This window comes from Ailuropoda melanoleuca, chromosome 16, assembly GCF_002007445.2.
Source record: "Ailuropoda melanoleuca isolate Jingjing chromosome 16, ASM200744v2, whole genome shotgun sequence".
NCBI lineage: Eukaryota > Metazoa > Chordata > Mammalia > Carnivora > Ursidae > Ailuropoda > Ailuropoda melanoleuca.
Window position 1 is genome coordinate 17,022,143 of NC_048233.1, and position 17,205 is coordinate 17,039,347.

General features: G+C 35.6%; 1 protein-coding gene across 2 annotated transcripts in view; it reads left to right on the forward strand.

Moving 5' to 3' along the window:
• PIK3C2G (phosphatidylinositol-4-phosphate 3-kinase catalytic subunit type 2 gamma) overlaps nt 1-17,205 on the forward strand; it is a 358,071-nt gene that overhangs the window by 301,371 nt on the left and 39,495 nt on the right. For both annotated transcript variants that reach the window (XM_034645915.1, XM_011228226.3), the window contains one exon: nt 14,062-14,137. In XM_034645915.1, coding sequence (XP_034501806.1) covers nt 14,062-14,137 — 76 coding nt within the window. The remainder of the gene's footprint in view (nt 1-14,061; nt 14,138-17,205) is intronic.

A 17,205-nucleotide genomic window follows, 5' to 3' on the forward strand; every position in this document is an offset into this window, starting at 1 on the left:
AAAAACAGGAGTCTAGAACTGCAATCCTTACCCATACTACCCCTCAGCTTTCAGAGATATCTGCCATTCTGTCTCCTCACCCCCATCCTCTGCTCAAATATACCTTTTCTATCATAGATAACCATTTCAGAGGATCTAGGTCTATTGACACTTCCATCCAAAAAAATATTTAAGGATTTCTTAGTGAGGTGTTTGGTATACTCACCAGTGATTCTGAGAAAAGCCTGGTAAAATTGAAGAGAAATAACCAGACCCCAGTTCTGCTCCCCTCTCTCATAGGGGTCAAAAAAAAATTCTTAAGATCCCCCACCCCATACACACACATGTATGTATATAAGCTATACACGCACACAGATGTTACAACTCCTTATAAATGTCCAAGGGAGCACTAGCTTTAATATTAGGTGTTCAAATCACCATCTGCATGAAAGGTTTCTGTGAGACAACTGCTAAGTTACAGAGGCAAGTTCCAAACTAACAGAATCCTCCAGAATTCCTGGACGGACATAGGGCCCTTCAGGGACTTATCTAGAACACTATCCCTAAGGGTACAGGGTGCACGCCTAGGGTTTTTGCCTTTTAATGCAAAAATGGAAACCATTTATGGAATATTCTTAAGTAATCCACATATCTGGAATAACTTTGATGTCACCAATGGGAGCCCATTTTTAATATTAATCAAGCTAGCCAACCAGCTACCATTTTTATTTAAAAAATCTAATCTCTGACATTCAATATGCTAATTATAAAACACCCATTGTTGATGGAGTTGTGAGTGAATGACAGAACCACTTATACTGACTGCTCCTAGGATGGCTTTCTCAATTAGAATATTGAGAACCCCTTTTTCTCCCCTCCCATCCAGGTGCCCCTCTTAGTGCAGCCTCTGATTCAGACATTAACAGGCCATGCCTGAACTCTGAGGTCTTAATTAAATGCCAGCAGCACTTGGGTTATACCATGTGTATGATCCATAATATCATGCTGTATATGTAGACATATTCTAAGCTTCAGTAAATTGTAGGCACTGTAGTAGGAGAACTAAACCAGATCCCACAGCTGGGACTTAATAAAGGGCCAAAGAATCCTGTTTTTCTCAGCTGTTTCTTCAACAACCTTTCTTCTCCACTTGGAGCTTGGGAAAGTCATTAGATGAGACAAGTCATGGTTTGAATTTTTAAAAATTACATGCTATGTAACACATTAAATCAGTGTATAGCAGGAAATCTTACTGAAGTTTAAAAATACAATATATTAATGAATGATTGAAAATTCTGTATCAACTGTAGACTCGCTGATTTAGGATGTTAGCTTACTGCTGTACCTTCCAATTGAGTAATATTGTGGTTTGATGATGAATGGACCCACTTAAGAAAATCCCACAATTCAGACCATAAGGGTCCTATGGCTATTAGAAAAAACCCAAAATTGTCAATAATGACTACATCACCTTCCAGGAGCAAGGTGAGACTTTTGAATCCCTATTACCAGTTTCTAAGACTAGTGGTTCTCAAAGCATAGTTTCTGGACTATGCTAGGAACCTCACTGGGGAACTTATAAGAATGCAAATTTTTGGCTCCATCCTAGACAAATTAAATCAGAAATTTCGGCCATTGGTTATTATTTTAAGTTTATTTTTCATTTTTAGTAATCTCTATACCCACCATGAAGCTCAAACTCATGACCCCGAGATCAAGAGTCACATGCTCTACTGACTAAGCCAGTCAGGGGCCCGAAATCAGAATTTTGGAGATGAGGCCCAGCAGTCTGTTTTAACAAGCCTTCCAGGGTGTTCTGATGCACACTGTTGTTTGAGAAAAATTACTCATACTATAGGCATCTTTCCTTTTTTTTTTCACTTTGGACATGGTCAGACATTTGGCCTTCAATATAACAGAAACTCAGGTGTCCTACTATATTATTGACTTTTAGCAAATATGGACTCAAGAAGGTTGTGCTACAATATTATTTCCAGGCTAGTAGACTCTCAGCTGGAGATGCTATTTTGTATCAAAGGACAAGTGGCTGAGCACTCATGTAGGTATATACTTAACTCAATTCCAAGTGAGTTAGAGAAGACATCCCAGAGAGTAGGACATTCAAGTTGTTTTTAAAGGGCAAATAGGAGTTAGTAAATAGAAATTTGGAGAAAGTTATGCTAGATAAAGGGACCTCTAAAGACAAAGCCTCCGTTATGGTTATACGCTTTTCTCTTGTTTGGAAGCTTAAAGAATTCAATGACTATATTCATTCAATTTTTACCCATTTATGACTATATTCATTCAATTTTTACCCATTTATAGCACAGTTATAAACTCATCAATATTTAATATATATTTTAAATGAATAATAACAGAATCATTAGCATATATTAACTATGGAATTTATATTGCTTTTCAAAAACTAAGAGATCAAAAGTTTGCATCTGAAAAGTACTTAGCAGCACTCTCTTATTTATTCTTATATCCTGCAAGTTTGGGTTTTTTTTTTTTAAAGAAATTAGCTCATGCTTCCAAAACATGTCCTTTATTTATGTTTTACACAGAAACTACTAAACTAGTAAGTAGTAAATGTTTTAAAATTTGTAGAAAAAAATAGATGGGGGGTCCCAGGCAAGGTGGTCCCTCCCTTCCCCTCCCCCACCCACACTTAGTTTTTCCTCTGGATCAAACCATAATGAAGAGAATGTTTGGAATCTGAAAAAATAAAAATGATAAATATATATATAAAATTTGTAGAAAAGTTGAAAATTTGGATGATGTTACAAAATAAAATTTAATGTAATTTTGATATTCTTTCCTCACCCCAGTGTATAATCCATCATGAACCCCATGACAGAGACCTCTGGCTTGCTAGAGAATAAAGTTGGGTGTCCTACTAGCTGCTAACTTAGAGACAGGTTCCACTGGTTACCTAGTACCTAGCCCAGGAATACTGCCTGGCCATGCTTCTAAAGGATAAGCATTAATAGTGCACTGAGTCATAATTGTACCCTTCAGAAAGACTGCTCAGAGCCCGTTTTTAATATGTCTGTTATGAACAAAGAGAAAGAAGTAAACAGTATGTGTTCATCATGGGAATAGAACTATGTAATGAGGAAACTGAAAACAAGGATGTAAAATAATTGTTGAAAACTGTATTAGCCAATAGTAAAGTTATACTATAATAAATGGTTATGTGTAGATATATTCCATATGCATGAATTTAAACGGTTGTCCATGCATGCTCAATATAAATCGTATCCTATCTTTTGAATATATTCGGTCTTATGTCTTAATCAGTGAGTAATGAGAAATGAGATATAACAGAGGCTTCTGCCCCATAGGACCAAGGCAACTTAATTTATTTCATTGGATTTCAAGTGTTTTTTGGGTATTTAGGAATATAGAATGTTGACATCTTTTTAAGTAAATTTTGTGCCCAACATGGGGCTTGAACTCCACGGTCACATGCTCTACCAACTGAGCCAGCCAGGTGCCCCTTTTTAGAATGTTGACATCTTAATGTCCTTTACTTCGTCTGACGTTCTCTGAAGGCCATGTACATTAACTTACGCTATAGTCAAAGGGCCTCATGGATATGGCAGATGTTTATAAGGGAAAACGCTGAGGGGATAGTGAATGGGATTGTCATCTTTGTATGCTGAAGGCTGCCTCACAGATTATACTAAAGCTGTTTTAAAGGCTATGCCTTTTCAGGATAATTGACAAAATATCTGGTAACCATAGGAGGTGCCAGCCTTTAGCTTAATTAGGCAGAAACAAGTAGGTGCAAAGTGGAGAGACCTTCTGATTTCTGGCCCTAGTGTGAATAAGGCAAATACTGAGATCCGTTTTCATGTGGCAGCAGGTTTCATTAGGGAACTCTTAAATGTATCTGTGCACAGGATGAGTTCATACAGAAATGCTAGCAGAGGACTGTTGTGAGAGGGGAAAGCAAAGGAGTCAGACATAACAAGTAGGGAAGATTTGCAAAGGCGCAGCTTAACACAGCAAGGTTTAGTGAATATTGTTGCCCATCACAGTCATTGCTGCATCTACACAGATGAACAAAACCACCAAACATGGAGCTCACAGGATTCATCACATTCACTTTGCTAATGCGCTAACTTAAGTACGATTACAGATACCCCAGGAAGAGATGTTTTTATTTCATTTTGTGTTGTTTTTAATCTCCATTGGTCAGTATTTACGAAAAGGAAGGCTAAAGAAATTTCAGGCACCATACTGGTTTTTTTTTCCTTGGAGGAATTAAGGTCTAAGAATTGAGTGAGGGGGAAAAAAATACAGAAGGAAAAAGAAGAGGTATTTATATCATCAAACATGAGACACTATTGTAAACTCACAGATCCTAAAAATGCTCTGAGTGAGAATGTGTTAGCCGTCTTCTAGTAAAGGACTTCCAAAGAAGGGGAATCTCATTTGTCTCATATCAAAGGAAGCCAATATTATAGGTGTGCTTTCTCCCAAAGTAACGCCCTCCTAATAATTTAACTGAATTTTGCACAGTAAGTAGAGTACATTAATACCTTCCTGAGATGTAAATCCTGTATCTACTTATTCGTTGTCATTTCTGTACTACAAAATAAATAAAGTAGTGTTATATTAATAAAAATCAAATCAACAAAAATTAAATGTGGGCACTAGCATAATGGGGGCCACTTTGGAAAACTACTGTATCAGTCATTCAACAAATATTTATTGATTGCCTACATTGTATACTGTGACCAGGGAGGGGGACCAAAATTGCACCTAGTGATCAATTTTTTTCAAATAATTTGAGGAGGTTTTTAAAAAGTATGCTTTGAGGCGCCATCCTTAGAAATGCTGATTTGCTAGGTAAAGGCTAATATGTAGGTATCTGTATTGTTTTTTAAGAACACAGGGTGATTTAGATGCACGGCCAGATTTGAGAAATTCTATTCTAGAAAGTCAAAATCTGAATCATATGTGGGCACTGCCCTAAGAAGCTTACAGTCTTTGTCAGTAGTCTATGTTGTTAAGTGCCAATGGCCCCATAAAAACTTTCATAACGTCATACATTGGTTTTCCCCCATTATTCCTAAGGAACTTTGTGGGACTTGACACAATACTCATTATATGAATTACATGGTAATAGAACAATAATAATTTGACAGGGATGTCATCAGATGCTGATTAACATTAATAAGCAGTGTGACCTGCCTAATCACCCAAGTTCTTTGTGCATAATGCATAATGTGGTCAGTTTTCAATTATCTTCAAATGGATTAATGATGGTGAAAGCTTTATGTGTCTCTGTATATTGGTAGACACTTCCTGATTCAATTCAATGTAATTTCATTCCACAAGCAAATAATAGTTGTCATAACAGGAATTGTTTTTGCTTTAAACTTTGCTCTGTTTTGGTGGAATTGTGTTGTGAACTAAGTAAGATCTTTATAAAGAACAATATAAACATAAAGTTATAGGAAATGATTGCAGTACCTAAAAAGTTTTTTTTATATAGTGGAAATATTTTACAATTAACTAAATAAGGGTGCCCACGTGGCTCAGTCGGTTTAGCATCTGCCTTCAGCTCGGGTCATGATCCCAGGGTCCTGGGATGGAGCCCCAAGTCTGGCTCCCTGCTCAGTGAGGGGCCCTCTCCCTCTGCCACTCCCCCTACTTCTGTTCCATCAAATAAATAGATAAAATATTTTTAAAAATTAACTAAATAAAACATTATTGGCCTAAAAATCACATAAATGATTTCAAAGTAAGTCATGTTGAGAATTTTTTAATTTTGTATTACTGATAGTTTTTCCCTGTAAACATAGTTATCTACATAGTTATCTACATAACCATCAAAATCTATAAAGTCATGGATGTAACATGAGTATTTTAATTATTTTAAGTGATGTGAATGACTTCTAGGAAATTTTTATTCATACACAAGTGTCCTTTCTTCTAATAAAATGAGAGATATAAAGTACATTTATATTTGTGCTAAATATTCTTGGGATAAGATAATCCCCATCTCTGGCCCTAGAAAAATCCGCATACAAATATTTTTCTTCTTGGGGCACCTAGGTGGTGCAACTGGTTAAAAATCCAGCTCTTGGTTTTGGTCGTGACCTCAGGGTCGTGATCTCAGGGTTGTGAGATCGAGACCCACCATGGGGAACCACGCTCAGTGCAGAGTCTGCTTAAGACTCTCCCTCCCTCTGCCCGTCCCCACTGCTCATGCTCTCTCTCTGTCTCTGTCTCTCTCCTTCTGTCTTTCAAATAAATAAATCTGAAAACAAAATGCTTTTCTTCTTTCATAGCTGCTTGTCATATGGCAGTGTAGGAAAAGCAAATAATCCTATTATGCCTATACACTAAAACTCATATTCTTTTTTAGTTACATTAGTACATCTATTATTAAAGTACATCTAGTACATTTATTTGTAACTGTTTAAAATATTTTTTACCACTGTACATAACTTTATGAAGATTTTTAAATTTGAATTGGGCATGTATAACTATAACATTACTGTGTATAACACTCTAGATTAAGAGCTTTAAATTGGTTGTAGAGAACACATTGGAGAGATTCAACTAAAACCATATAAACTTTATTCTCAATGCATTCATAATATGGTGATAAATACAGACATGAACATGAAGAAATCTATGGCGGTGAATGGAAAAAGGGGGAGAGCAGAAGTAGAAGTTACAGCTTGAATATAAAACAGGACCACCTTATCTTGTTAAAGATCAACTGTCATATTCCCATCTGGGATCATTCCTGATTCTAAGCAGTCTTGCTTTTTGTCAAGGAAATGAGATAAAAAGTCTGTTCTAAAGTCCAGTGGTGGTGGGTTGCCTGGGTGGCTCAGTCGTTAAGCATCTGCCTTCGGCTCAGGTCATGATCCCAGGGTCCTAGGATCGAGCCCTGCATTGGTCTCCCCGCTCAGCGGGAAGCCTGCTTCTCCCATCCCACTCCCCCTGCTTGTGTTCCCTCTCTCGCTGCCTCTCTGTCAAATAAATAAATAAAATCTTCTAAAAAAATAAAAATTAAAAAAAATAAAGTCCAGTGGTGGTATCTGAATTAAGTTAGATGGGACAGACATATTTGGGGCTTTAGTCTAAAGACACAATAGCAACCCAGATAGAGGGATGTTTGTAAATCTCTGAGACCATGCCTCTCTTTCTGTCTGCCTATCTGTCTGTCTCTCTTCACACACACACACATAATCTGTTGATAAAAGAAAATAGACATGGATGAAGACTTTAATTACATACCACCTCAATATCTCTTCTAATGAGGTTGGAAGCATCAGTTTAGACATTCTAGTCCTGTATCTACCTGGTTTTTGTTTATTTTTACTTATTCTCTCATGCTAATATAAACTTCTTTTTTCCTTTCAATGTAATTTCATTCCACAAGCAAATAATTGTTGTCATAACAGGAATTGTTTTTGCTTTAAATTTTGCTCTGTTTTGGTGGAATTGTGCTGTGAACTAAGTAAGATCTTTATAAAGAACAATATAAACATAAAGTTATAGGAAATGATTGCAGTACCTAAATACACATGTATCCACATTTTACTTCAACTGAAATATATAAACAGCTGTTGTTTTTTTATTTTAAATCCATATTAATTATAATTTCTAGCTCTTTGCAGTATTGCTGTTCATTTCTAAAAGCCTCTTTAAATAAGGAATAGTATTACTTATGGTTTAAGCAATGTTATTTTTTAAGCAGAAATCAAATGTCAAAATAAATCCAAATGGGTAAATCCTATCTTAATAGTGAACATATGTTTCTTGTTCCCTGCTTGCTAAACCCAGATGTTAATTACTACATTTGTCACTACATTGCTCTTTTCCTATTTGGAGCTGGCTGAGATTACGTTGCAGGCAAGATAAATGTCACATGTGTACCATCAGTAAAACCAAGATTATTTTTCAGAGTCTAGTGAAGTACTGATGACATTTTAGAATCAGAATTATAAAAGATTCCTTAGAAGTTCACCGTTCTTCATAGTGTCATTATTCTATGTAACTCCAATACGAATATAGTGGGTTGAACTACATTAAAGACTGGACATTCTGACAAGCTGCTTTATGAAAAAGGCAATAAAATACAATTACTGTTCAACTTTGATTTAAAACTCTTATGGGAATTCATTTTTAAATTCACATTTTTACAGCCTTTCACAGTGTTTGAGAGAGAGAGATTCAGCTTATTGTTCTAACTCACTGAAACTAAATCTTGCAGCCAATTCTAGATGTTGGCTGGCTAATTAATAAATGGGAATTCTTAATGTGTTATTTTAAAGTAAGAAAAAATTGATTTCAGTGTTATATTACATTACTTCTGATCTTTGCAAATACTTTAAGTCTCTGTAGTCTTTGAGAGCAAGAATATGTTCATATGATATAAGAAAAACACTGAAGTTTTCAGCAACTTTGAATTGATCAACTTTCTCAAAAATTAATCACTTTAAATTGCAAATAGCTTAATAATATAATTGGCAAACAACATATTAATAAGATTTCAGAATTTAACAAAAAATAAGCTGATACTTTAATTTTAAAATTGTTATTTGCCTTTCAAATTTGCTCTTTATTGAATGCATTTGCAACTTTAAAGTACATTATTAGACATTTTAAGACCATTACTAGTTAGATAAACATCTACACTAGCAGTATATATAATAACCTCATAAAGCATTTAACACAGCCTAATGCATTTACTGGGACCATTGATATATCAAAGGCCAGTAACTTTAGAGTCCCTAAACAAATCCCAAACTTGTATTAATTTATTCACTAAATATATAATGTTCTACATAAGAGAGATGTTCCAAATATTTAACAAGTATTAGGACACAGGTACTGACCAGTCAGGATAAGTGCCAGTCACTAACCCACCGTTACGGCCATACGAGCTTGTATTGGTTGAGTATTTGCTGTGATGGAGAAAACTGTAGGAGGAGCAGTGGCGAGTGGGGGAAAACAGGAGTTTAGATCAAAATATACTGAGTTTGAGTTCCATATGAAATTTCTAATTAGAGATGTCAAGTGCAAAATTGAGTGTCTTGAGTTGAGGGAAAAACAGAGGCTGGAAATAAAAATATGGGAGTTGTCAGCAAAAATTGATTTTCAAAGCTATGAGATTGGATGAGATTACTTACGGTTAAATGTAAATATGAAAGAGAAGGGATCTGAGGGCTAGACCATGCAGCACACCTATTTTAAAGTTTGAGAGGATGAAAGAGAATCAAAAAGGGAGGCTGAGAAAAAACAACTTGTTGGAGACCAGAAGCATCTTATACCTGGAATCCAAGACAAAAACCTATTTTAAAGAAGGAGAAATCAGCCATTTCAAATACTACTGATAGGTCTAAATTTGGGAATTGGCCACTGGATTTTAGCAAAATGGATATCATTAGTGAATCTAACAAGAACACTTTGGTGTGAGTGTTAGGAACAAAAACCCTGATTAGAATAGGTTCAAAAGAGAATATGAAGAGAGGAATTTGGGATAGGAAGCAGAAAATTATCTTTAAAGGGGCTTTGCTCTAAGGATGAACAGGAATAAGATAGCATGCAGGGAAATGTAGGTCAGGAATTTTGTTTATTGAAATAAGTCATAGCATATATGTATGTTGTTAGGAGGATCCACTGAAGAAGCAAAAATTGATGATGAGAGAAATGAGAACTTAGACAGAGACCAAAGTGTTGACCTTGAGTAGAGAAAAGGGCATGGGATTTAATCAGTCTCAGATTAAAGCGCAGATAGTCCACCCATGTAATAGAGGAAAGGACCGAAGTGAGGTAAGATGACAGATGTGTTTGTGGAAGCTTATAGAAATTCTTTTCTGTTTCTATTTTTTCTGTCAACAAGAAGAAAAGCCTTGAGAAGACTGAAAGAGGGGGAAAGTGTTTTGGCATGTTGAGGAGCGAGGATAAGGTATTAAATAAACCTATAGATGAGTAGAAGAATAAATGGACTACTGACATATATAGGTTGCCAGAAAATCTTAAACACCAACTTGAGGGTAGTGGGCATGAGGTAATAGTAAGAACAGTAAGTGTGGTTGAGTGCTTTTTTCCAGGAACATTCAGCAGCCTGCTATAGTTGTCGAATTGGCAGAGAATAACCCAAGTTGGGTTTTTGACGTATATATAATAAAATAAAAGGAGAGAGGGCCAAAAGAGTTGAAAGAACTGTGCAATGGAGTTATTGGTATCAACCATGGGATCGCCAAGAAGGGACATGAGCATATGAAAGGAGTTAAGGCCAGTGAAAATGTCTTATAGTCAACAGATTGTTTGAGTTGTATAACTTGAGGAAATGAGCTATAAAGGAGGAAGATGGTGATGGTAGACTAGGCAGCTAGAAATCAAGATAATGGAAAAGCTTTCTTCACTGATCAAGACAAGATCAAGGGAACAGGAGTGAGTGGCTGAGTGTGACGCAGAGCAAGATCAATGGATGAGAGGAGTTCAAAAACAAAGAATGTACCACAGGGAAGGATAATTTGTGTGACTATTAAAATAAGTGTGAATTATGACAAGTACTATTGAAGACAGTGACAATGTTCCAAGGTGGAAAATGTTCAAGAAATGAAGGTCAGTGACCTAGAGATCAGTAGGCAAGTGCAACAGCAAGTGGAGAGGACAGTATAGTCAGCAGACAGGATCTTCAAAGCAGGGTATTTTTATAAAAGAAGAATGAATGGAAGTGAGAAGACCAAGAAGATGCAAGACAGATACCTACCTCGCAACCAGGACTGGGCTTATAAAGGGAATAGGAAAGAACAGAAATGCCATTTTAGAGATTTGGTGGGAAAGCAGAATGGAATGCTCAGAAAATACAATATATTGAGCATATGAGTAATTTTGCTAATGATAGTCTCCAAAACTGGCTACTGTTTTTTCTTTCCTCCACAATGCTGCACTGTCATCTTTCTAAAAATACCTGATTGTGATGCTTTTATGCTTAAAATTCATCAATAGGTCATAGTAGTTTCAAACTTGAGTAGAGCTAGCATGCTCTAAGACTACTACAAAGCTCTGTCTATCCACATCTCCCACCTGACCCCCATATGCATTCTTTACATCTATAGACCATTGGCAGTGATAACACAGGTGGGCCTGGGCTTATTGACTACACTCTACCACTCTTTGTTTTGGGGGCTTTTTTTTTTTATTCTGGTACTAATTTCAATCAGTGAATCACTTATGCTATCTAGTAGTCAGTTTTCTCACTTCTAGAATAAAGTAATTAGATTCAGAATAAAGTAATTAAATTCAGAGGGTTTTTTTTAATCTGGTAAACTGTTACCTTTTGAAGAATTAAGCAGAAAAGCAACATTCCTCATAATGTGAGAATCTCCTAGGTGTATTGCAAGACATGTAGGATAAGTGGCCTTGCCCATTAATTGCCAAATGTATCCTCTGAGATAACCAAAAAGTGTGCCCACACATTTTCTAGACACCTCATATTGTAGGGTAGTGAGATAAAATGCAGGCCACCCATTTAAATTTGAATCTGAGATAAGCAAAAAATTTTTTTAGAAAAAGTATGTTGCAAATATTGTGTGGACATTCTCTGTTTTTATTTGCTATATCTGCCAGCCCTACATATGGGCAATACTGCTAAGCAGGATTATACTTACAGTCCATGTAACAGTGGTACCTATAGAGCTGCTCAGTATACAATTTATACAACCTCCATTGACACTGAATCATGTTTCTCCTCAAGAATGAAAACAATCTTGTTACAATAAGGAATTAGTGTTTAGTATGTCACCCACACCTGGAATTACAAATGAAGATTTCAAGGATATGACAGTGTAAACACAAGGAATAATTAGCTAGTGGTGACATTTCAGACACTAATTGGGAAGATATTCTGCCTACTATTGAAGTTTAATAACCATTGGGTGGTGAGGCCAAAATGTCTCCAGAGAAGAATAATTGACTAGTTGTCAAAAGGCCAAAGAAGGTCAAGTTTTCTTCAACAAATTCTGCACAGTCTGAAGTTTGACTTCAAGCTCTCAAAATAAGAATAAGAAAACTTAGTTTGGTCAGCATCCTGAATATGGATACATTTCTTGAGGATAGATTCTTATTAAGCAATCTCATAAGAGATCAATACATAGAGATCAAAATTGGTAATTAACTAATTTACAATGGTGCATAAAACTGCTACATAGATAAGAATATTTGCATTAGAAAACCAATGTATTCCATATCTAAAGATAGATCTCAGTTTTGGTTAAGAAATATCTGTTGAGCAAAAATACTGTATTAGATATGAGTGAATAAATGATGATCCCTGTTCTTGATATCTTATTGAGTAGGCTAAAAGAGTAGAAAAGAAAGGATGTGACAAACCTTGGGCAAATGGGTGAATAAGAGTGGAAAGGATGAATAATGAAATGTGTAGGAAGACAAGGAGGTGAGAGAGCATAGCACACTTGAGGAAATAAATATAATTCAGCCATAGTTAAGCATAAAATACTGGAGGAGAAATGATGAGAGATGAAGAAGGGAAATGAACAAGATCCCGATCAAGAAAGGTCGGACAGGCCTTGTGAAGTACTTGACCTATTTCTTAAGAGCAATGGGGAGCCACTGCCAAATTTTATGCAGTTAACTGTTAGATTTTTATTTTGAAAGATCAGTTTGACAATTAAGTGCAGAATAGATTTAATCAAGAGGTAACAGGATAAGGGTTGGGAACCCCTGCTGTAATTTAGGTGAGAAGTAATGATGCTAGAAGTCAGAAGCATACCTGGAAGGAAGAAATGGATAGTTGAGATATTTAGGAATTAAAGTCAATAGGACTTAGCAATAAATATTATGTGTGGGGTAAGGGAGAACAGGGAGTCTAAAAAGATACACATTATTTTGAGCCTGGACATAGGAAGAAGTGGCAATTTGAGGGCAAAGAGAATGTATTTATTGATGCACTTTCTGGTCTCCAACAGTCAAGGAAGCCTACAAATGGGTATTTTGAAATAGAAGGCTGAGGCTCAGGAGATAGACCTAGGATAAAGGTTTAGACTTGTGCATAATTATAGAAGGCATCAAAAGGGATAACATCACCCAGAAAGAATGGATCAGTAATGAGAGGGATGGCCTGGAAGAGGAACACTAGAACTTAAATTATAAGCAAAAGAAAAAGGAGCCTGAGGAAAAAAAAAGTTCCAGAAGAAAAGAGAGGACAGATAGAAGCAAAACTGGGAGACCTTAGTATCATAAAAGCAAATGAAAGAGAGTTTTTCGCTAAAAATGGAATAGCTATATAAAGGCCAAGAAAATCCCCATTGGATTTGGGGGAAAAAAAATTTGAAAAGAAAAGGTTATTAAAAATGATGGTAAGAACATTTTTGGAAGACAATTAGTGACAGAAACCTGAGTGTCATAGATGATAAAGTTAAGTACAAATTGAAGAAGTGGAACCAATATGAATGCTGGCAACTTTTAAGTTGTGTCAAGGAGGGGGAAAATAAGGATTTGAAAGGATCATTAGTGACAAGGTTATTATTTTGTGTGAGTATACTTTGTGTGGTTTGAGTCTTCTGTTTTCTAGTTGTTAATGGGGAGACTACTTCATGTTGGTGAGAAAGAAAAGAAAAAGGTAAAGGTACTAACGCATAGATTGAGATATTCCACAAGGTTCCTGAGGAGGAAGGAATAGAATCTGGGTCATAGATGAAGGGATCACCACTGGGTGCTGTGTTAGTGAGCTTGGGCTTCCATAACAAAGTACCACACACTGGGTGATTTAAACAACAGAAATACATTGTCTCCCATTTTTGGAATCTGAAAGTCTGAAATCAAGGTGTCCACAAGGTTGGTTCCTTCTGACCACTGTGATGGGAGAATTTATTCCAGGCCTTTCTCTTTGACTTATAAAAGGCCATCGTCTGCTTGTGTCTCTTCACACTGTCTTTCCTACATGAATGTCTGTGTCTAAATTTCCCCTTTTTATAAAGACACCAGTCGTACTTGATTAGGGGTCATCCTCCACCAGTGAATAGGAGCAATAAATATAAAATATGAAGAAATGTTGCACTTTGTCTTATTTTTCAGAGTGATTGTGTGCTTAGTTTTTTCCTCTCTGAGCCTGTGCAACAAACAGTTGAAGAATCATCACTTGTGGACCTAGGTAAGTAATTTCATCAGTGTTGTTATGTACAGTTTTTGAGTTTCAATATAATTGTGCAAAAAATATCACAACTATATTTTTTCAACTTTCAAATTAAAATATTTTTAGAGAATAAGCTCTAAGGGTCTTTTCTAACGATTCCCAAAGCTTCTTAACCCCTTAGATAATGTTCAAGTTAAATTAAACAAACATATGTTTGTCCAATTATAATAACTACATGATGTCACATTATTAACTCATTTCAATTAATTGTGGAATTGCATTTCAGAGACAGAGTCCCTGTTTTCCCCCCGCAGATAAGTCTCCCAGTTTACTCAACAGCTTAGGAAGCAACAAAAATAAACATTAGGCAATAATAATGTTTATGAATTATCTCGCAGTTTCTCTCTTATCTTTTAAAGCTCAGAAACTACTCTACCTCCCTCATGAAGTCTTCTTTTTATTACCTGGATCCCAAACTAGCCCAGCACAATTTTCTACCCTATTCTCTGCCAAACGTGTGTTAACTCTAATTAACTTTTCTAGCATTTCTCCTATATTGGCAGGGACTCTCTTTGAATGTCCCATCAATTTTAAGCATTCATAATAAAATTCCATTGCCAGTAGCTATCCAATACTGAGACTGGTTTTTATGTCACGCAAGATTTGCAAGCCCGTAATTTGCTAGACCTCACCCCCCTTTCCTTTGCGACTCTCAGTCTTTTATCCCTATCCTTCTGATACTTTGCCTTTGAGATTAGGCCCATTGGCTTATCACCTCTGCTTTAATCTGACACTGTAGTTACCTACACTTACGTGCATAGTTCTATACAACCAGATCAAGTTGAATAACGTGATTGCTTATTAAGTTGTATATTTACGTGTGTGTCTACCTGCTGCTTCTGTTAAACTGAAGTAACTTTAAACTGAAGACTCGCTTCCCCACTATGCACTGCTCTGTACTCACAAACTCCAAATTAATATATGAGGATTGTACCTTTCTCATTCCTCTATATTTTACTCATTTGGCATCACAGTCTAAGACACTTTGCTTATATAGCCAAACCATAAACATTATTTAGTAAGTAAGTTCATTTCTTACAATTTATAGCATGTATATAAAGAAGAATGATATCATCCACAAAAATATTTCCTTTTAATAGTCATAATACACAAATATCTAACAAATACCTTCTTTTTAAAAAATACTGTTAGCTGGGGATATTTTTTACCGTTAATATTTATAAACTTGAATTAACCAGATTAAAAAAAATAAGGTTGCTGATTTCTAGAATTGTCAGACATTTTAAAAAGTAATAGGTTGACCTCTATTTTGTCATCAAAGTCCTTAAAGAAAATTGATTTTCTGTGTATCAAAAAATTAAGCCGTGGATCACTATCAAATTTTTAGTTTTGCTGATAGTATTATTTCTCTGTAAGGTATTTGAAATTCATAAGCACACAAAAAATTAGGATTATTATTGTAAAAAATAAAATGGTGGTTTAATTTTTTTTCTCCTTCACTTATTTCTTACTACATCATACAGTATTAAAGACTTGGTTTGGCAGAATGATGATGGACAAAAGATTAGATTCTCAATATTTGGTTGCATATGAAATTAGCCTATTGTTTTAAGACAATAGAACACATCTTCTAAGCAGAATATGCAAATCTTTACAACAAACAAGGATTAGCAGGAAGTTGGTCCTCCTTGTATTCTTTAAATTATTTTCTTTTCCATATTTCCAAATTCTTCATAATTCTTTCATGTTCATAAACAAGAAAAAACAATATTTATTTTAAGCCCTATTCTTGTCAGTTAGTTGAAACTTTCTGCTTATGTTGTTAAATGATTAGAGGACAAAATTATTTAAGTGTATTAAAATATAGGTTGACATAGGATGACCTTAAGCAAAAATCTCAGACTTTACCATATTTACTACTTCTACTAACAAGTTGAGTAGATTCTGGATAACTATGTATCTAAGCACATGACTTGTAAAGATCATATTAGTAATAATTTGTAATCCTGGATCTGAGAGATATTAATATTCCTTTGCCTTTACTCACCAACCAAACATGCCTTGGTAGAACGATATAAGAATTTGTCTTCTTAAAGTGCCAATCCAATCATCACTTTTCTGTACTTCACACTTTTCCTTGGCTTCTCATTGCCCTTAGGTAGGGCCAATGTCATGGGCTTGTGACCAGTGCAGTCACACTAGGCAGTGCTTAGAAAGGCCCAGCATTTGGTTTAACACTCATCTGTCACTGTCTTGAAATTCTTAATAATTTTTGTAAAAGGAACCCTACATTTTCATTTTGCATTTTCATATCACTGAGCCTCAGAAATTATGTAGCTACCCCTGCCCTTAAGATAAAGATCAAAATCCTCATGATGTCCTCCTAGCAGAAATTGGGGCATCCCCCAATTTCTCTTTCCATCCTTAATATCAGGCTCTTTCCTATCTTGATTCTTGTGTTTTTCCAGTTACTCAACTAAGACAAGCACCTCAGCGCCTAACAGATGCACCTTTCTCTGCCTGGACCAATTGACCAATTGATTCCTATTCTACCTCCTCCATCTTTTTTTTTTTTTTTTTTTCATCCTTCAGATCTCATCTTATTTGTCTTTGCTATATATTCCTAAAATGTTTTTTCTTCAAAATTATTGCAATGATGTTTATGGCTTGTGTGTTTCTTTGTAGACTACAAATCCATAAAGACATAATCCATGTCTGTATTGCTCACCATTGTGTCCCCAGGGCTTAACACGGTGTCTGGGCTACTCTAGATTTTCCATAAATAATTACTGAATAAGTGATTGATGATAGAAAGAGCAATGGAAGACATATTTATATTCTCTACTGTGGTAGCTTGTCATGGTGGTAGCTTTGTCCATAAATAGGACAAAAGAGAAGAATTAAAATCCCAAATCATGCTACTCCTCCCACACTTAGCACTTCCTATGGCAGTGCCCTGGCACAAGGAATTCACTGCCTCCCCACCACTAGAATTCTCTTGAAGTATCATCTAGAAAAAAAATCTTCTACACATTATCACATTAAATATTATGGACTCAACCACA